The sequence below is a fragment of the Erinaceus europaeus genome, chromosome 13, assembly GCF_950295315.1.
Source record: "Erinaceus europaeus chromosome 13, mEriEur2.1, whole genome shotgun sequence".
NCBI lineage: Eukaryota > Metazoa > Chordata > Mammalia > Eulipotyphla > Erinaceidae > Erinaceus > Erinaceus europaeus.
Window position 1 is genome coordinate 12,002,820 of NC_080174.1, and position 22,006 is coordinate 12,024,825.

At 45.8% G+C, this 22,006-nt stretch overlaps 1 protein-coding gene across 2 annotated transcripts in view; it reads left to right on the forward strand.

Moving 5' to 3' along the window:
- The window catches only part of RMND1 (required for meiotic nuclear division 1 homolog), a 630,052-nt gene that overhangs the window by 586,133 nt on the left and 21,913 nt on the right, over positions 1-22,006 (forward strand). Inside the window, exons 2-5 of one of the 2 annotated variants that reach the window (XM_007516629.3) lie at positions 171-277; positions 7,392-7,866; positions 15,448-15,556; positions 20,713-20,788. In XM_007516629.3, the coding sequence (XP_007516691.1) occupies positions 7,402-7,866; positions 15,448-15,556; positions 20,713-20,788 (650 nt within the window). In that variant the 5' untranslated portion in view covers positions 171-277; positions 7,392-7,401. Of the gene's footprint in view, positions 1-129; positions 278-7,391; positions 7,867-15,447; positions 15,557-20,712; positions 20,789-22,006 lie in introns of those variants that run through there. The other variant, XM_016185374.2, reaches the window with a different exon arrangement.

Sequence of the window (22,006 nt, forward strand, 5' to 3'; positions counted from 1 at the left end):
TGAGGAAGCGGGCGGAAGCCGGTAGGGACCGGGAGGGCACAACCGCAAGGGAGCTAAAAAGGTCGCCGCGGCGCGGTCACGTGACGCCGTGACCACGTGGTCAGGCGCTGGCCCCGCCCCGCCTGCGGTTCTCAGCGCATGCGCAGTGCGAGGCACCCGGAGCCAGGGCTGGAGGAGGAGGAGGGGGCGTGAGGCTCCTCGGTGCTGCCCCCACATCTTACATCTCTGCGTGGGGATTCGCGCCTTCGGGGCGGCGCTTTTCTCTTCCGGCGGAGAGGTTAGTGCACTGCCTGTCCCTAGCAGCTCGTGTGGCCCCGCCTGTGCAGAGCTCTCCCACCGCCCGCCCAGGGCTCGCGTGTCGCAGATCCCGCCGGTGTCGCTGTGACCCCCTCGCTCCTTTCCACCACCCGAGGTGGGTGGGTGACTGAGCCCTCGTTTTTGGTTTCTGTTTTTATTTTTTAAACCATCTCCTATGAGCTATGCGGAGACACCGTCCTTCTGAGCTTGAGGGACCCCGAGGCGCGCTCTCAAGACACTGGCGCCGTCCAGCCATAGCCTCGCGGGTCGCTTCTGTTGAATTGTTGGCTGCATCCCCCTTCATTGACGCCTTCCTGTGAACTCACAGCGAGGGTTTCAATACTCCCTTCTTTTGAAAATAATAATAATAATAATAATAAAAGCTGACCCGCTTAGCCTGACGTCTGGGCCTGAAAGTAGCGCCTCTGTCTAAGCGCTTGAGAGACCCCGTTCGCGTTACTGTTATTAACAGTATATTGCTGCAGGTTCGACTTTATTAGTTGCTCATAGTTTTGTGTTCCTGATTAATTAGTGACGCTTCATCATAGGTTTGTATAGGATATATATGTATATATTTATGATAAACAATTTATAAATTAGGAATATATATGTTATATATATATATTGTATTGTCCATGTTTTCCTACCATAAAGAGGGACTGCTGTATTGTTTCTAAAAGTAGAAATGTGTGGGGGCAGGAGACAGCGCTGCAGGTAGAGCACACTTTGTGCAAGGACCTGGGCTGGAACCCATGTCCACCAGTCAAGAGCAGCATGTAGTTGGGGCAGTTTCACGTATGGTGGAACGATGCCTGTCTCTGTATCTCTGCCTCTGATGGGAGCGTGTGGAAAAAAAAAAAATCAGGAATGCTGGAATGGTGCAACTATTATGCTCCTGCAAACCCCGAACTGCAGTGTGTGTTGTGTTCAAGAATTAACTGCTTTGTAGTTTTTCATTTTCTAAAAAATGAATTGGGGGGGGGGCGGGCGGGGCACACCTGGTTAAGCGCACATATTAACCAAGGGCAAGGACCCGGTTTAAGCCCCTATTCCTCACCTGTAGGGGGGACTCTTCACAAGCTGTGAAGCAGGTCTTCGGGTAGCTCTTTCTCTCTCTTTATCTCCCGGTCCTCTCTCAATTTCTCTTTCCTATTAAAAAAAATTGGGAAAAAAATGAATAAATAAAAAATGAGTTGAGTGGTTTGGGAGGTGGTGCAGTGGATAAAGCATTCTCAACCATGAGGTCCTGAGTTCAATCCCTGGCAGCAATTGTATCAGAGTGATGTCTGGTTCTTTCTCTCCTCCTATCTCTTTCATGAATAAATAAATAAATTCTTTTTTAAAAAATGAGTTGTGTACTCATGATGGACTGGACACTGGGTCACAAGAAGCAGTAGGAGCAAAAATTATTTCTACACTTGAGGCTTAATAGCCAGGAGATGGCTGATCTGGCAGAATGCCAACCTTACCATGGAGGCTGTGGGCTCAAATGCCAACCTTACCATGGAGGCTGTGGGCTCAAACCCCCTAGTAAAGAAAGAAGGTGTGTCAGGAGAGTCAAGCTGTCAGCAGTATTAGATGTGGCTTATAAGCCAGGTGAAATGAAGACTGAGGAAAGTCTATTGGGCTTAGAAATAAGAAGAAACAGTGGCCTTGGCAAATGGGTTTTGAAATAGTAGAAATGAAAGCCCAGTGGCAGTAGGTTTAAAAGAAAGCCAGAGGGTGCATTGGAGAGAGTGACTGCTTTTAGAGGAATGTGATTACTCAGGAGCTCGGAGAAGAAGTGGGGTTAATGGAAGGGAAGATGGGGCCAGGGGAGAGCTTTTCAAAAGTGGGAGAAATTAAAAACATCATCATATGCTAACAGGCAGGGGTTGATAAAGAGGGGAAATGGCATAAAGAAGGTGGTGGAAGGGCTTACCCTTCAGTAGGCAGGAAGAGAGGAGCTGACCTGCAGGTAGAGGGCATGACTGGGCCTAACCAGCACAGCTCAAGTGTACCAACAGAAGGCAGAGGGCCAGACCCAGGAACTCACTGGGACAGTGTACTCCTTTGACATGTGTATGACCCAGGTTTGAGGCCAGAACCTTCCACACTTAAGAATGTTTTTGGACCCGTGGTGTCTTTTACTGTGTCTGTCTCACCCCCGAAAGAAAGAAAGAAAGAAAGAAAGAAAGAAAGAAAGAAAGAAAAAAAAATGTACTGACCCAGGTTTAGCCCAGCCCTCGTCACATTGAAGGAAGCATCAGTGCCGAGGTCTCTTTCACTCTCTGCCTCTTTGACTCTCTCTCAAAAGTAGAAAAAAAAAGACTGGGGCTGAGGACACAGCTTAGTGGTAATGCGAAAGTCTTTCATGCTGGAGGCTCCAAGGTCCCAGCTTCAGGTTCAATCCCCGGCACCACTGTAAGCCGGGGCTGAGCAGTGTTCTGTTATTTCTGTCTGTCTGTCTGTCATTTGAGAGGAGACTATGGGAACGGACACAGAGGTGGGCAGCAGGGTGATGGACGTTCTCTCCTGATTGTTTATGTTGTCAGGGAGAAAGGAATGGACGTTGCTACTACTGAGAGTGAAACTGGAGAAGAGTGTAGCAGGGAAATACAGTTGCATGAAATGGCCAGGGTCCTGAAGTGAGACCAGAGAGCTTGATTGGTTGATTGGTAGGTTGGTTACTCAGTCTTCTTCTTCTTCTTCTTCTTCTTCTTCTTCTTCTTCTTCTTCTTCTTCTTCTTCTTCTTCTTCTTCTAGCGTTTGCCCTTCTTCCGTAGCCAGTCAACAGCGTCAGGTTGAAAGCTGTCAGCAGCTGCTTGTTGCTGGCTTTGAAAGTGACTGGGATCTATGTGGATTCAGTCTGCTAGGAAGGATCGTCAGTTTCCCCAAGGACTGGGGACTCACGGGATGCACCACGGGAAGTTACTCGGTTATTTGCTGCCACATTCAGCTGCAGGGGTTCAGGCACAAATTGGTTGGATTACATTTAACCCTCAGCGGGTTTGCAGGAGACAGCGGAGGTACAAGGGACTTGAGGCATCGGGAGCAGAGAGATTAGAATGATGGTCTATGGAATGTAAACTAAGTTTTTCAGGGGAGAAAAAAATCTGCCACCCCAAAGCATGTCTTTGTTTCCTTTCTTCTTTTTTAACCAGAGCACTACTCAGCTCTGACTTATGGTGGTACCAGAGACCGAACCTGAGACTTTGGAGCCTCGGGCACGAGGGTCTCTTTGCATTAACCATTACGCTATCTACCCTGACTCCCCAAAGTATGTCTTTAGCAGAAGGTTAATTTCATGGGGAGAGGCTTGAAGGCAGAAGGAAGGTTCATTGGAAGGAGGGACTTATCAGGCCTCCCTGGGAAGATGTAAACCTTGGGAAAGACAGAACTTAAATCTACATGTCTTGTCTTAGCCAAACTTCCCATCCCCCAACACACACACTTTTAGTAGTAAGTGAGTAACCTTATGAACTGACCTGCCCTTTTCAGCTTCCCAAAGTCCTTTGCATGAGAAAAGCTATTTAAAGATGACTGCTAGGACCATTTGGGGGAGTTTCCCAGGTTTTCTGTGTCTCTCTCTGGTCGAACAGGAGGTGTGCAGTGCCACTAGTAAATATTCCCTTCATTTTCCTCCTCCCAAGCCTGCCTTATGCTGACTTGTTGATCTGTCTGGCCTCTGACTAATCATTGGGATCCAAAATGGTTTCTTTTGAGACCCAGCGGCTGCAGAGAAAGTGCAGTGGGGAGCCAAAAAGTATGCTGGGTGCATGAATGCAAGGGTGGAGAATTGGTGGAATTGGGTAATAGAAGTGACCTTGAGAGACTAGAGGCGGTGTTTGGGGAGTAGAGTCCTTGAAATTGAGGGTGAGGGTACAGTTCCAAAGAGGTTGTGTAAGGAGTCTAAGCCAGCACTGTCCAATAGGAGTGCGACACAAGTGTTAATAGCACCCAAGTCTGGTTTAAAAAGTGAAAAATAGACACTGGAACTTACTTTAGCTTGTTACAACTAAAAATAGGATTTCGGCAAGTAACCAGTATAAAAGTTACCAATACTTTCCTCCTCTTTTTTTTTTTTTAAATTACTGATATTTTCCACTTTTTTTTCCTTTGGTAAGCATGAACACTAAGTGCCCAAGCAGGTTTGTTTATGAGTAGTTTAGTATAGATTTACAAAGTTATAAGCCAACAGGTATGGTTTCCACCACTAGAGTCCTGGTGCCCTCTTCCCTCCCATTGGAAACTGCCGTGTTTCCCCAAGGTCGCTGATACTGGCTAACTTTATAACTATCTATTTGTATCTAGATCTCTGTGGTTCTGCCTTCACTTCCTTTCTCAACCACACCTCCACCTATTATTACTTCCAAGTGACCTTCCTTTTTGCCTCTTCTCTCTCAGATAAGAGAAACAGCGCCTGGCTTCCTCTGGTGTTTTCCAGATTCACTTCCCTTTCAGTGATGGTATAAAAACAAAATTCCTGGTGATCAACACTTCAGATCCTGGCCAAACAGGGTTTTCTTTTTGTTTGTTTGTTCTTTGGTTTAAAGTTTATTGAACACTTGCCCCTTTGTGCCCCAGCAGTTGTCCTCCAAGACCACAGGAACAGCTGAGTAGGAAAGAAGAGCTCTTTTCCAACTTAACAACAGCCTAAGTGGGGGAGCACGTTTAAACTGCAGAGGCTACAGAGAAAGCTTAAGAAAGGAGATGAGGGTGTCTGGCTCTATGCTGAGTCAGTTAGGATGACTCAGCAGTCGACACATTTAAGAATTCTGCAGGGGGACAATGTGTGTTTATGTGGATGGGTGTGCACAGTGGAGGGACATACAGTAATGACACGGCGCATGGACAGATAATGGCAGTGGAGCATCCTGGGAGCGAGTATGGTGACAGGAAGGGCTCCTTGCACAGACTTAACTAACCCTTTCTGTCTGCCTGCCTGTGTTCGGGGGCCCATTGTTAACACAAAGCTGTTGGTGTCTAAAGGCACTGCCTGGCTGAGTCCCAGCCAAAAGAAGTTAACAACGCAGCTTCCTCCAGGGGGGGCTTACCACAACCTCCAAAACAACACGTCCAGTTTGTGTGGGATTTGTTTGCCTTGCTTTGCTTTACTTCCCTAATCCTAGAGAGTTGTCTCTGTTTTGTGAAGGGAAAGGAGGTGGCTGCAGAGATAGCTAGCGTTATTTTTATTATTATTTTCATAGAGATAGATTTGCAGTTTTGACTGTGTGATCACACTTTTTTTTAAAGGTTGATTTGTTAATGAAAGAGAATTAGAGCTTCACTCTGATTGCAATGCCAGGGATCAAACTTGGGACCTCATGCTCGAAAGTCCAACACCTTATCCTTTTGTTCTATCTCCCTAACCAGTTTGGTCGTACATTTAAAAGCTAAGCTTCTGCAGTTCTATAAAAGCTCTAAAAGGTCATTTTATGTTCTGGCCACTGTTTGTTTAGTTTTTTTTTTTTTTTTTCTATTCCCCATCTACTGTGCTTGCTTTGGTTGGCCTCCCCTGAAGTTAAATCCTACCCAGCAGCAAAACAGTTTTGTGTACTTGTGCTTATGGTGTTTGATTTGCTGAGCCCTCTGCCCATTGGAACCCAAGTTAACATGTCACCACTGTGACTGAGCCCCACCCACTCCTCCCCCTTCATGCTGCCATCTGCCCATCTCCAGCCCCTGGCTCTGGTTTAACGCCACCTTATTCTGTCTGCCCCCCCTAGACTGTGAATTCTGAGGCCTTAGAATCATACCTGTAGCTCTCTCTACCACCTAATGTATGTGTGCTTTCCCCTCCTTTTTCTAGAATTGGTATTGTTGCTTGTTTAATGTAGGTATACTTTTTAAACTTTTTTGCTTTTTAAAATATTTATTTCCTTTTGTTGCCCTTGTTTTATTGTTGTTGATATTGATGTCCCACTGCACTACCGCCCAAGAAATTTTTTTAATATTTATTTATTTATTCTCTTTTGTTGCCCTTGTTGTTTTATTGTTGTAGTTATTATTGTTGTTGTTATTGATGTTGTCGTTGTTGGACAGGACAGAGAGAAATGGAGAGAGGACGGGAAGATAGAGAGGGGGAAAGAAAGACAGACACCTGCAGACCTGCTTCACCGCTTATAAAAGCGACTCCCCTGCAGGTGGGGAGCCGGGGGCTCGAACCAGGATCCTTACGCTGGTCCTTGCACTTTGCACCACCTGTGCTTAACCTGCTGTGTTACCACCCGACTCCCTAAAGAGAAATCTTTTATTTTAATTTAATTTAATTTATTTATTTATTATTGGATAGAGACAGAGAGAAATTGAGAGGGGTAGGGGTGATAGAGAGGGAGAAAAACAGAGAGACCCCTGCAGCCCTGCATCACCACTTGTGAAGCTTTCCCTCTGCAGGTGGGGACTAGGGGCTTGAACCTGGGTCCTTGCACACTGTAATGTGTGCGCTTAACCAGGTGCAACACCATCTGTCCCCTCTATCTTTCTCATTAATAAGTAAAATCTAAAAAAAAAAAAAGGAGGGGGAGTCGGGCTGTAGTGCAGCGGGCTAAGCGCAGGTGGCGCAAAGCACAAGGACCAGCATAAGGATCCCGGTTCGAACCCCGGCTCCCCACCTGCAGGGGAGTCGCTACACAGGCAGTGAAGCAGGTCTGCAGGTGTCTATCTTTCTCTCCTCCTCTCTGTCTTCCCCTCCCTCTCTCCATTTCTCTCTGTCCTATCCAACAACGACGACAACAATAATAACTACAACAATAAAACAACAAGGGCAACAAAAGGAAATAAATAAAATAAATTTTTTTTAAATTTTATTTAAAAAAAAGGAACAAAGTCTTGCATAACCATTATGCTATCTTCCTAGGTCATACATTTTTCAATTTAATTAATTAATTTTGGATGGACAGAGAAATTAAGAGGGAAGGGGGACATAGAGGGACAACCTGCAGCACTGTCTCACCACTCAGGAAGCCCCCCCCCCCTGAAACACCACTGCAGGCAGGGAGCAGGGGCGTGAACCTGGGTCCTTGTGCACTGTAACAGGTGCATCCCACCAGGTTCTCCGCCCCTGGAAATGTATATTTTTATAAACAACCCAGAATTCTGTTTGCCTTCTCCAGGAATGTGGCCATGCCCCCCAGACTTCTCCGAGCCCTGGCAGCCTCCCACTACATGTTATCAAAAGCTTGTCACCACCAAAGACTTGTTCACCGTGCAGCAAAGCCACTGCAGGAAGTTAAGGCCACCACATGCAGCTCCTGGAGGAGAAGTCGGAGCCTGGACCCGCTCGTCCCTGCTCCAGCCACCAACTGGAATAAGTGGCCCATCCTACAGACCAGCCGGATGAAACCAAGCCAGGAGGAGAGGGTACCTTTTCCCACCAGCATCTCTGTGGGTACTCACGGGGCACTGCCGCAGGGACCAAGTCTGCCCAGTTCCCGGTGGCTTCTGAAAGCTCTGAGGCGGCACTACACATCCCCATCCACAGAGATAGTGGCTCCGAAACAAGACTTACCACACACCAAGAGACCACTGAAAGCCTCCCGGACCAGGCAGCCTTCCAGGACCAACCTCCCTGTTCTGTCTGTGAGCGAGGTAAGAGCCAGAGCTGGTGGGGGGTTCGGGTCTCAAGTAACCGACAGGCTCGAAGCCCGAGTGACTCGAGCCTGTCTGCTCCACATTTTCCTTACCAAGATCGTTGCATCCCAAAGGCAGTCACAACCTGAGTCAAGAACTTGTAAGAGCCAGGGATATGGCGTAGTCACAACCTGAGTCAAGAACTTGTAAGAGCCAGGGATATGGCGTAGTGGGTATGGAAAGACTCTTGTCTGAGACTTTGAGGTCTCAGATACACACACACACACACACACACACACACACACACACACACACACACACACACACACACACACACGGGGCCAGGCAGTGCTACACCTGATTGAGCACACAGGTTACCATGCAGAAGGTCCAGGGTTCAAGCCCCCATCCCCACCTGCAAGGGGGAAGCTTTATGATCAGTGAAGTAGTCCTGCAGGTGTCTCTGTCTCTTGATTTCTCTCTTGTTTCTACCAAATAAATAAATAAATAGAGATTTTAAAACTAGTGCAGACTAGAGAAATAGCATAGTGTTATGCAAAAGATGTTCATGCCTGAGGCTCAGAAGTCCCAAGTTCAATCCCCAACTCTACCATAAGCCAGAGCTGAGCATTGTTAGTTAAAAATTACTAGTATGTAGGGCAGGAGAAGAGCTTACTTCGTAGAATGAACACTTCATATGCCTAAGGTCCTGGATTCAAGTGCCTACACCAGATCAGAGTACCGGGGAGACTCTATAGATGATGGAGGGGTACTTCAGCCCCTCTCTCTTTTTCCTTCTTTTCTCTCTCCCCCCACCACCAAATAAAGAATGAACAGATCAATCTGGGGAGGCTGCTCAGCCATGGTGTCACACCTGAACAATACCCGCTATGTTCACTCAGTACCTAAGGAAAAGCATGTTTCCCCCAGTAATACAGAAAGCAACATAGTGTTATCCACTCACTCTCTTCAGGAATAAAATCAGAATTAAAATGGACTGGTTTTGTTTGCTTACAATAAGCATCTGGGGGAGTTGAGAAGTAGTGCAGTGGGTTAAGCGCAGGTGGCACAAAGCTCAAGGACTGGCGTTAAGGATCCCGGTTCAAGCCCCCGGCTCCCCACCTGCAAGGGAGTCGCTTCACAAGCAGTGAAGCACGTCTGCAGGTGTCTGTCTTTCCCCCTCTCTGTCTTCCCCTCCTCTCTCCATTCCTCTCCATCCTAATAACAGTGACAACATCAATAAGAACAACAATAATAACTATAACAACAATAATAACTATAACAACAATAAAAAACAGCAAGGGCAACAAAAGGGAAAATAAATATAAAAAATTAAAAATAAATAAATAAGCAGCCAACCAGTATTTACTGAACTTAAATGGGATCATGGTAGCCAGGTGGTGGTACACCTGGTTGAGCACACATGTGGTACACCTGGTTGAGCACACATGTTACCATGTGTAAGGACCTGGGTTCAAGCCCTCTGTCCCTATCTGCAGGGGGTAGCTTCACAAGCAGTGAAACAGCACTACAAGAGTGTCTCTCTCTCTCTCTCTCCCTCTTCCCTCCCAATTTCTCTTTGTCTCTATCCAATAAACAAATAAATAAAATACTAAAAGAAAAGGAAAAACTAGATCATGTATAAAGTTAAATAAAACTAAATAATAAAATAAATAAAACAGATTTCTCTCTTTATTTGATAGAATAGAGAAATTGAGAGGGGAGGCAAAGACAGAGAGGGAGAGCTCCAAGAGGCACCTGCAGACCTGCTTCACCACTGGTGAAGCTTCCCCCATGCAGGTGGGGACTGGGGGCTGGGACCTGGGTAATGCGTGCACTCAGCCAGGTGCACCACCACCTGGTCCCAATAAAAATAGGTCTCTGTCCTCATCTGCTGGGACGCATTTTCTATAGCCATAAAAATAAAATACATACTGAAATGTGGTAATTTTGCTGGCCTTGTTGTGAATGTTTTAAAGTGTAAAAGTCTAAATTTAGATGAACCCAGTCATTATTTTAAGTTATCTTTGCATATTTAAGAACAAATTGTCGACACCCTGAAAATTGCATCATAGATCAAAATGACTAACGATGAGCAAGTAATGATTCACTATAAAGATCCAGAAAGGGGCCAAGGAGAGAGCATAATGCTTCTACAAAGACTCTCATAGGGGGCTGGGCGGTAGCGCAGCGGGTTAAGCACACATGGCGCAAAGCACAAGGATCAGCATAAGTTTCCCGGTTCGAGCCCCTGGCTCCCCACCTGTAGGGGGGTCGCTTCACAAGCATTGAAGCAGGTCTGCAGGTGTCTATCTTTCTGTCTTCCCCTCCTTTCTCAATTTCTTTCTATCCTATCTAACAGCAATAACAATAACAACTACAACAAGGGCAACAAAATGGGAAAAATAGCCTCTAAGAGCAGTGGATTCGTAGTGCTGGCATCAGTGATAACCCTGGATGCAAAAAAAAATTTTTTTTTTAAAAAGGCTCTTATATGAGGTCAAGGCTCCAGGGTCTCAGGTTCAATCCCGAGCAAAACCATAAGTCAGAGCTGAGCAGTGCTCTGGTAAAAGAAGAAAAGAAAGATAGAAAGAAAAAAAGGAAGAAAGGAAAGAAATAGAGCTTAAAAAAAAATCCAAAAAAGGTGGGGGGTAGTTTAGCTGGCAGAGTGCTAGACTTGCATGCCTAAGACTTTAGGTCTGACTAAGGGTACCACATGTACCAGAATACTGCTCTGCTTGCCTGTGTGTCTCTGTCTCTCTGTCTCTCTCTCTCTGTCTCGTAAAACTACCTCATAGGAAATAAATAGCAAGGAAGCTTTTTTTCCCCCCAGTCATCCAGAAAAAGACATTTATGAAAATAAAAGCTTCTCACAGAGTAGCATTTTTAATTAATTAGGGGAAACAGTGCAGAGAAGGGACATTCTCCATGGTTCTCTTCCCTTTCCCAACTGGATTTCAAAACAGTCTTGAAATTGAACAGCCAAGGAGGGAAAAGCAAAACAACAGAGATCTAAAATGTTGAGTTGACTTTGTGAGTTATTATATTAACAGAAGCCAAGGGCTGGTGAGATAGTTCAAGCCTGGGAAGGTACCGCTTAGCCATGCACAAGACCCAGGTTCTAACCCAGCCACCACCGCAGGAAGCTTCATGCTATTGAGTCTTCCTCTCTTTCCTTCTGTCTCTGCCCCTCTATCGGGTAGGAGGGGGGATCCACTAGGAGCAGTGAAACCCCAGGAGTGACACCTCCCCCCCCCAAAAAAATAAATAAATAAATACAGTACAGTCATAACTTAAATACGCACCCCCACGATCTTCAGGGAGGATTATACATGAGTGAGCCAGACATGCAAAGTGACTGGCTCGAGCTTGGAGCCAAACTTAATAGGACACCACGAAAGAAGAAACAGCGGCAGTCCAGAAACTCTGCAGAGAGGGTCTCTGGAATGGTGGAGTAAAAACAGATGGTGTGTAAAAATGGGCTTCTCATCCAACAGTGTGGAAGGCAGGATCTGTTTTCTCATAGAAATCGTGATTGAGCGCTCTGCAGTGGCCTATCTTCAAGAGTAACAGAAAATGGTAAAACTGGCAGGAGACTAGGGGGTGTGGGGATGTAGAAAGGACTGTAAGGGCGAGAGAACCAGCACACAGCACTCTCCCCACCACCCCCAACAGAGGAAAACCCCTGGGGCGCAGCGAGTTAAGCGCACATGGCGCAAAACTCAAGGACTGGAGTAAGGATCCTGGTTCGAGTTCCTGGCTCCCCACCTGCAGGGGAGTCGCTTCACAGGCAGTGAAGCAGGTCTGCAGGGGTCTGTCTTTCTCTCCCCCTGTCTATCTTCCCGTCCTCTATCCATTTCTCTCTGTCCTATCCAATAACAACAATAATAACTACAACAATAAAACAACAAGGGCAACAAAAGGCAATAAATAAATAAATATTTTTTAAAAATCTTTCCCTCAGCAGGTGGGGACCAGGAGCTCAAACCTAGGTCCTTGTGCATTGTAACATGTGTGCTCAACCAGGTGTACTGCCACCTGGCCCCAGTATTAGCTGTTTTGGTTCAGATTTTTTTTAACTTTGTTTATTTGATAAAACAGAGACAAATTGAGGGAAAGGGGAGTAGGGAGAGAAAGAGACCTGAAGCACTGTTTCACCAACTGGGAAGCTTCCCCCTACAGGTGAGGACTGGGGGACTGAACTTGGGTCCTTGCACATGACAATACATGCCCTTAACCAGGTACACCATCAGCTGCTCCCCCCCCGAGTATTTTTTTATTTCTTTCTTTTAAAGTTGAATACACATTCTTTTCTTTTTTTAAAAGTATTTGTTTATTTTATTTTGTGAGAGAGATGCAGAGAGAAACACCAGAGCACTGCTCAGCTCCGGCTCATGGTGGTGCAGGGGATTGAACCTGGGACTTTGGAGCCTCATGTATGAGAGTCTCTTTGCATAACCATTACGCTATCTACCCTCGTCCTATTTATTTCTTTTTTAGAGAAGGAAAGATATAGAGACCATGGCACTGAAGCTTCATTTCCTCAACCCTTAGCTAATGTAATTCAGTAAGATTGGTTCTTAGAACGGCTAGCTTGCGGCTCTGACCCTGACAGCAAGCCTCAGCCCTTGCCAGCCCCGCGATGGGACGCTCCCCCACTGAACTTGCTCCTGACCCCCTCCTCATCTCTCTGGCCTCCTTTCTCCAGTCCAGGTCGTCCCACTGTAGCCCACACTGAGCACGTCAGCTGGAATGGTTCCCAGAGCAGTTAGACATCCAGCCCAGCACGCTGAGGTGTTGCCTAGCAATTCAGTGACTCGCCAGGTCTGTAGAGTAGAATCTGCCTGCCACACCCTCCCCTGAAGCCCCTGAACAGGTTTCCCTTCTTCCAGCCAGTGTAATCGCCAATCCTGTCAACTCATTTTAGTTCCTGGAGCCTGAGAAGATCAGCTAGTGCTAGCAGCTCTGGGCCTGAAGTCCGTACACCACAACAGCCATCTGCTTGCTTCTGTCTGTCTGCCAGCCAGTGTATTCTCTTCATGCTTTCACCTGCCAACTGTGGGAACTGGATCTTCAGGAACCTGCAGAGCCCACCTATTCATTCTCACAGTTACTGACACTTGGTCTGGCCTTTGCCTCCAGGGTTATTGCTGGGTTATCGCTGCACCATGAATCCAAATCCGAATCCACTGCTCTTGGTGGCCGTTTTTTCTGCCTTTTGTTTTGTTTTTGGATAGGACAGCGAGAAATTGAGAGGGGAGGGGAGGGGGAAGGAGAAGATAGGGAGAAAGACACCTGCAGACCCGCCTCACCACTTGTGAAGCGACTCCCCTGCAGGTGGGGAGCCGGGGGCTCGACCCGGCATCCTTGTGCGGCTCCTTGTGCTTCGTACTATGTGCCTTAACCCGGTGTGCTACCGTCCAGCCCCTGACTTTGTCTGACTTTTAACTTTTTCCTACTTGGATTAAAATCACTTTGCTGCACATGGTTGAGGAGATGGTAGAGTACTGGGCTGACATGCCTCAGGTTCCTGGTTCGATCCCCAGGACCACATCTGTCGGAGTGAGGGCACAGGCTTCCTGCTCTCTTTGCTCTTCCTGCCCCGTCCCTCACCCACCCCCCTTTTTGTTTTCTTTTTCATTTTCTTTTAGTTAGAGATGCAGAGGAGGCAGAGAGCCAAAGAGAAGGTTAAAGAGACACAGTACATAACTGCCTTCAGTGTAGCAGGAGGCTGGACTTGAACCTGGGTCACGGACTTACCAAAGCAGCTCACTATCCAAGTGAGCTGTCTGTTTGGTTCAACTTCCCAGTCTCTTTTTTTTGGCCTCCAGGGTTATTGCTGGGCTTGGTGCCTGCACCACGAATCCACTGCTCCTGGAGGCTATTTTTTTCCCCTTTTTTAGTTGCCCTTGTTGTTATTTTTTTTATCATTTTTGTGTGTTTATTTTTATTATTATTGTTATTGATTTCATTGTTGTTGGATAGGACAGAGAGAAATGGAGAGAGGAGGAGAAGACAGAGAGGACGAGAGAAAGATCGACACCTGCAGACCTGCTTCACCACCTGTGAAGCAACTCCCTGCAGGTGGGGAGCCGGAGGTTTGAACCGGGATCCTTACACTGGTCCTTGCACTTAGCACCATGTGTGCTTAACCTGCTTCACTACTGCCCGACCCCCAACTTCCCAGTCTCTTATCTAAGGTGAAACTCCCTTCCTTGCAAACATAATAGGGAGAATAAATCTTTAAAAAAGGTCTTTTTAAGGATATTATTTTGCTGAATATTGGGCATTTTACGGTCTTCATTTTTAATCATTTTTCTTAGTGGTTTAATAACGGATCCTAAGATTTCAGGGGTACAGTTCCACATCACACCTGTCACCTAAGTGCTGTGCCCCCCCCCCCCCATGACCACCAGCATTGTCATCAAGTGTGAGAAACAGTTTGGCTACTTTTATTATTGTTGTTGCTTTCATTTTATGTGCTGCTTTTTTTTCTCTTCTAGTCTGTGTTTAACCTGGGACTTGCTACCCCTTCTCTGCTCTTTCATCTCTACGCCTGTTTATTGTGAGACCCCATGCATGCTCTCATGGACTAAGTTAAAATGTACCTCTCTAGGGGTTGGGCGGTGTGCAGCAGGTTAAGCAACATGGTGCAAAGTACAAGGGCCGGCAAAGGATCCTAGTTTGAGTCCCCTAGCCCCAGCTCCCCACCTGCAAGGGAGTCACTTCACAGGTGGTGAAGCAGGTCTGCAGGTGTCTATTTTCTCTCCCCCCCCCTCTGTCTTCCCCTCCTCTCTCCATTTCTCTCTGTCCTATCCAACAACAACAGCAGCAATGACAACAATAATAATGACAACAAGGGTAACAACAAAATGAGGAAAATGGTCTCCAGGAGCAATGGATTCGTGGTGCAGGCACTGAGCCTTATCGATAACCCTGGAGGCAAAAAAAAAAAAATACCTCTCTAGTGACCTGGGAGGTGGCACAGTAGATAAAGAATTGGACACTCATGCATGAGGTTCTGAATTTGATCCACGCCATTGGGTGCCAGAGTGCCCACTCCCTGATTCTCCTCTCTCCTTCTCTCTTAGAAATCTGTAAGTCTTTAAAAACAAAACAAAACTGGGAGTCCAGCAGTAGCGCAGCAGGTTAAGTGCATGTAGCGTGAAGTGCAAGGACCGATATAAGGATGCTGGTTCAAGCCCCAGCTCCCCACCTGCAGGGGTGTGGTTTCACAGGCGGTGAAGCAGGTCTGCAGGTGTCTGTCTTTCTCTCCCCCTTTCTGTCTTCCTCTCCTCTTCCCACTTCTCTCTGTCCTGTCCAACAACAATGACATTAATAAAAACAAGAATAAAACAACAAGGGCAACAAAAGGGAATAAATAAATTTTTTTTTAAAAAAAAACTTAGGGAAGAATGTATCTCCCTGTCACTTCTTTGTCTCCATCCTTACCGAGTGCCTTGTGGGAACCTCCTCAGTGGTCAGGGAGCTTTTGTGTGCTGGCTTTGCACTCGCCCCTCGCACGTGACAGCAGTCGTCACAGACTCTCCCTGCAGCCTCTTGGTCACTCAACATGGCCTGTGGTTTCTCTCTGAACAGGACTTGATGCACTGCACAGCCTTTGCAACAGCAGATGAATATCACCTGGGGACCCTCTCGCACGATCTGACCTCCCATGGCTATGTTGAAGTCACAAGCTTACCTAGAGGTACTTCTTGAACCTGGGGCCAAGTATGTCGCATTGTATTAGAAATTAAGCCTCCGACAATACTGTCTTAAGTAGGCCTTGTTAAAATTCAGTTTCTATGCAGAGGATTTTTATTATAAAAGGGACATTGACACCCCCCCCATACAAAGAAACACAAAGAAGTCTGCAGAGAATGGAGTTTTCAGGTGATCTAAGAATAATTCTTTTCCTTTACTCTTTCTTCCCCTCTTTGTCTCTGTCTCTGTCTCTCTCCCTCTCTCTCTCTCTCTCTCTTGGTTTCTTTGTAGAGTCCAGGCCTTGTACATGCACATCTTCACTGCTCCTCCCTGACTTTTTCTTTTAATTCTTTTTTATTATCTTTGTTTATTGGATAGAGACAGTGAGAAATCAAGAGGGAGGGGTGATAGAGAGAGAGAGAGACAGAGAGACACCTGCAGCCCTGCTTCACCACTCATAAAGCTTTCCCCCTGCAGGTGGGGACCGGGGGCTTGAACCCAGGTCCTTGCACATTGTAATACATGCGCTCAACCAGGTACACTACCACCTGGCCTCTCGGCTGACTTCCCCCAGTGCTGTGGCACTCCCGTGTGGTGTCAGGGCTCAAACCTGGGATGGCAAAGCACATAGCCTCCCTGGTGAGCCACTTTGCTGGCAGCACCGTTTTGAAAGAGCTATTTCAGCATTACAGAAGAAGAAAAGAAAAAAAAAATTGATGGAAATGTCAAGGGGATGCCCACAAAGAAACATCTACTCACGTGACCCAGTACTTTAATAAAACAACCAAAATTATTTTTTAATGATTAGGATGAACACTTTTTAATACTTCTTTTAAAATATTTTTATTGATTTTTTTTTTTTTTTTATTTTAAGGAGAGAAAGAGACCAGAACACTGCTTAGCTTTGGCTTATGGTGGTGCTTGGGGTTGAACCTGGGACCCTGGAGGCCTCAGGTATGAAAATATCTTTGCATAACCATTATGCTGTCTCTCCATCCCCTTTTATTTATTTCAGAGAAAGAGACAGAGACACCAGAGCACTGCTCATCTCTGGCTTATGGTGGTGCTGGGGATTAAACCTTGAGATTGCAGGGCCTCAGGCAGGAGAATCTGTTGCATAATCAGTGTCCTCTGTCTCCCCAGCCCCAGAATGAATATTTTCGAGAAAAAAAATTAAAATAACACATTAACACTTGTACTATAAACCACTGGCGCTCCTCCCATAAAGTGATATTAAAAAAGATAATTAAAATAAATTTAATGAGAATTTTAAAGTAGTACCAAGAAAGATTCTTTACATTGAAAGAAAAACAAAAAAGTAACTTAGAATACTTCTATGGAAAGTCTTGAATTTATCACAAAGTGATCAAAATAGCAGGTTGAAAAGCTCAGTGCCACGGAGAAGTTTCTTATGAGTCTCTGAGGAACAACCAAAACGGTGTCCTGAGAAGTGCCACAGTGGATAAAGCACTGGCCTCTCAAGCACAAAGTCCCAAGTTTGATCCTTAGCATGGCATCCGCCAGATTAATGCTATCTCCTCTCTCAGGTTAATAAAAAGTAAATGTTAAATAATACAACAGAGTGTCACAGCGCTTTCTCAGACTGTGATCTGAACAGACTGTGTGTACTATTTTATGGCAAAAGCAAACATCATGACATATGAAAACAGAGGTGTGCTCAGGGCCTCCAAGACAAAGAATTTCCCAGAGTTGACTAACCAAAAATTCTCGACAGGGTGACTTGACCTGCACACTTGGGGTCTTGTACCACTCTCAGTCTTCACCGTTTCATCCTGCTGGGGATTTTTGCCCTCTATAGGATATAGCATAGAGGTCACCAGAGCAATGTAGCCTAGGATTAGGTCTCTGTCTGAATTCTTCATTCTTTATCTCTGAACCTCTACTAGGAATTCTGAAGCTCTGAGGAGCCTAAATTAAGATTAAAAGATGGGAGTTGGGCAGTAGCACAGCAGGTTAAACACACGTGACACAAAGTGCAAGGACCAGCGTGAGGATCCCAGTTCGAGTCCCGGCTTCCCACCTGCAGGGGAGTCACTTCACAGGTGGTGAAGCAGGTCTGCAGGTGTCTGTCTTTCTCTCCCCCTCTCTGTCTTCCCTTCTCTCTTCATTTCTCTCTGTCCTATCTAACAACGATGACATCAACAACAACAATAATAACTACAACAGCAATAAGAAAAACAACAAGGGCAACAAAAGGGAATAAATAAATATTTTTAAAAAAGAACTGCAAGGAAAAAAAGATTAAAAGATTATCTCTTAGGTGTGGAGGGTTTGCACACCTGTTTAAGTGTATTGTTACTATGCACAAGGACCAGGGTTCAAGACTCCACTCCCCACCTGGAAAGGGGAAGCTTCACGAGTGGTTAAGCAGTGCTGCAGGTATCTCTGTCTCTGTGTCTCCTCTATCCTCTTCTCAGTTTTTCTCTGTCCTATCAAAGGAAAATCAATAGTTAAAAATACTAAAAAAAATAGTGTCTGAGAAATGAGATGTTGTGTGGTAAGGGGACATTTTAAAAAAATTGTCTCGGGAGTCGGGCTGTAGCTCAGCGGGTTAAGCACAGGTGGCACAAAAGCACAAGAACCGGCATAAGGATCTCGGTTCGAACCCCGGCTCCCCACCTGCAGGGGAGTCGCTTCACAGGTGGTGAAGCAGGTCTGCAGGTGTCTATCTTTCTCTCCTCCTCTCTGTCTTCCCCTCCTCTCTCCATTTCTCTCTGTCCTATCCAGCAACGACAACAACAATAATAACTACAACAATAAAACAACAAGGGCAACAAAAGGGAATAAATAAATAAAATAAATATATTTTTTAAAAATTTTTTAAAAAAAGAAAAAAAATGTCTCTAGGAGCCAAGAGGTAGCTCAGCCCATAGAGCGTGGGCCTACTTACCGCGCATGGAGCCCTAAGTTCCATCCCGACATTGCACGGAAACATGGTGAACAGTGCCAGTGGAGCTCCATGGATGGTTGAGCTGTGCTGTCGTGTCTCTCCTCTCTTGGTCTCTTGCTCATTCTCTCTGATTGAAAAATACGAGGCAGACGACCCAGAAGGCTTCTCAGCGCTACCCACACCTGTGCACAATCTTCAGCCAGAAATTCTTGGCGCCGGGGGTGGCTCACTCAGCAGAGCACACACATTGCTATCCATGAGGACTTGGTCTGAGCTCTTGACCGCATCACAGGGGAGTGACCACAGCGAGAAGTTTCGCAAATGCTGGTGGAGTGTTGCCACGGTGTCTTTCCTTTCTCTGTCTCTCCTCCCCTTTACCACCAAGAATGATCGAGGCATATAGGCATTGAGCCCCAACAATAACTTGGATGGCCAAAAAAAAAAAAGAAACAGAAAAAAAAGATGGGTGCTGGGCGGTAGCACAGCGGGTTAAGCACACACGGCACGAAGGGACCGGCGTAAGGATCCTGGTTCGAACCCCCAGCTCCCCACCTACAGGGGGGTCACTTCACAGGCAGTGAAGCAGGTCTGCAGGTGTCTATCTTTCTCTCCCCCTCTCTGTCTTCCCCTCCTCTCCATTTCTCTCTGTCTTATCTGGCAACAACAACATCAATAACAACAATAATAATAACCACAACAATGATAAAAACAACAAGGGCAACAAAAAGAGGAAAATAAATAAGTAAAATATTTAAAGAAAAGCATACACACACACACACACACACATATATATATATTTTGGTGTATTTACTGATTAGAAATATGCTGCTTATACTTTACGTTATAGGATACTTATACTCAGTGAATATTGCCATGCTGATATGTAAGACAACTATTTGTTGACAAGTATTTGTATAATAGCCTAGATTTCATTAAGACTTTCAAAGTTAAAATATATAGTTAAGGTGAAAGTGCTAGTTCTCATGATGAACACTTGAGGTCAGAGATAGTTTGAAAGGGTCGTTACTTCTGTTTACTTTCTGTTGTCTCACTTTATGCCACAGAAACGTCAGCAGAATGAGGCGTGCTAAGACTATTGAAGGAAGATTACGTTTATGGGTCTCTGGGTCTTACTTCCGGCTTAATTCTCAAGTCTTGAGCAAACTGAAACCAAATGAATTGAAGCTGAGTTGGTTAATGATTAGCCACTGGGGTAATGATTACTGAATAGAAACAGGTGTGGACGGACAGTTTTCAGCAGCACTAATCATAGCACCAGGGGCTCCATTTTGTGAAAGTAATTTTTGTAGGGGCTTTGTATCATATATAAAGCATCATATATCAGATGCTTTCAGAAGCTTTATCTAAAAGTGGATGTGGAGCGTCAGGCGGTGGTGTACCAGGTCAAGCGCATATAGCAAGAAGTGCAAGGACCTGCCTGGTTCGAGCCCCCAGCTTCCCACCTGCAGGGGGGATGCTTCACAGGTGGTGAAGCAGGTCTGCAGGTGTCTGCCTTTCTCTCTCCCTTCCTGTCTTTCCCTCTTCTTTCAGCTTCTCTCTGTCCTATCCAAACCATCAAAAAAAAAAAAAAAAAAAAGGCCACAGGAGCAGTGGATTCGTAGTGCAGGCACTGAGCCCCAGCAATAACTCTGGAGGCAAAAGGAAGAAAGAGAAATGTATGTGGGGCCAGGCAGAGGTGCTCCTAGTCCAGTGCACACGTTGCAGTGCGCAAGGACCCAGGTTCAAGGCCCTGGTCACCATCTACAGGTGGAAAACTTCACAAATGATGAAGGAGGGTTGCAGGTGTCTCTTGTCTCTCTCTCTCTTCCTATCTCCCCCTTCCCTCAGAGTTTCTCTCGGTCTCTATCCAATAATAAGTAAAGAAGAAGAGAGAAAGGAAGGAAGGGAGGAAGGGAGGAAGGAGAAGTGTGTGCTGGGAGCTAAGGAGATGCCATACTGGTTATGCAAATGACTTTCATGATGGAGGCTCTGAGACCCTAGGTTCAAATCCCAGCACCACCATAAGCCAGAGCTGAGCATTGTTCTAATAATCTCTCCATCTCAATCTCTCTCCTTAAAAAAAAAAAAGCAAATAAAATATTTTTTTAAAATAAAGGTAAAAGTGTATGCTATGCTGTAGACAATGATATGTCTGAAAGAATGATTATAATCACATTTTTTAGTGAAAATACTCAGGCAGCTTTTCAACCTTGCAGGATAACTTTCTGCTCATTCACCTTAAATCACAGATGCAGCCAATATTTTGGTGATGGGGGTGGATAATTCTGCGAAAGAAGGCGATCCAGCCACAATGTTCTTCTTCAGGTAGGACTAGAAGGAATCCCTCTTTCTTAAAAGAATCTGTCAGGGGGGCTGGGCGGTAATGCAGCGGGTTAAGTGCAGGTGGCACAAAGCACAAGGACCAGCATAAGGATCCCGGTTCGAGCCCCAGCCTCCCCACCTGCAAGGGGGTTGCTTCACAAGCAGTAAAGCAGGTCTGTAGGTGTCTGTCTTTCTCTCTCCCTCTTTCTCTTTCCCTCCCCTCTTCATTTCTCTGTCCTATCCAGCAACAGTAATGACGACAACGATAAACAACAAGGGCAACAAAAAGGGAAAAAATAGCCTCCACTGTGGAGACAAAAAAAAAAAAAAATCTGTCAGGAACATAGGAATAATGCAGTGCAAGGCCCCAGCAAGAAACCTGGTGATAAGAAAGAAAGAAAGACAGACAGACAGAAAGGGAGAAAGAGAGGAAGGAAGGAAGGAAGGAAGGAAGGAAGGAAGGAAGGAAGGAAGGAAGGAAGGGCTTGTGGATTTGGAGGGTGCAGCTATACCTCCTTCCGTAACAGCGGAGTTATTCAAATTGTGTTGTTGCAGGGCTGGTGAAATAGCTCACTTGGATAGGTTCAAGCCCAGCCTTCACCACACTGAAGGTTTGGTGCTGTGGTATCTTTCATTCCCTCTTTGTCTCTTTCAGAAACAGAATGCTGCAGGTATCTCTCTGTTTCTTTCCTCTATCTCCCCTCCCCCTCTCAATTTCTTTCTCTTCTATCAAATAAGTAAATAAGGGGTAGGGGGCACCAGGAGTGGTGGATTCATCCTGCAGCCACTGAGCCCCAGCAATAACTCTGGTGGCAGTAAAAAGCGAGGGGGGGGGGGGAGTCTCCCATCTTAAGACATGCCTCTCCTAACACTTTGTAGTCTGCTTTCATTTTAATGTTTCTTGCTTTGCAAAATCAATAAATAATAATAATTCAAACTTGGGTCTTTATGCCTTCTTGTTTAATGCTTTATCCACTGCACTACCTCCCTAACTGCCCAAGTTACATTTTTTAAACAGCACTCTGTTGGGGGCCAGGAGGTGAGGACACACTTTACCTTGTGTGAGGACCTGGGTATGAGCTCCCAGCCACATGGGCAAGCTTTACAGGTGGTAGGGTAGTGGTAGGTGACTCTACCTTCTCTCTCTCTCTCTCTCTCTGTGTCTCTCTCTCTCACTCTCTCACGCACACGCACACACACTTCCCCTCTCACCCTCTCTTA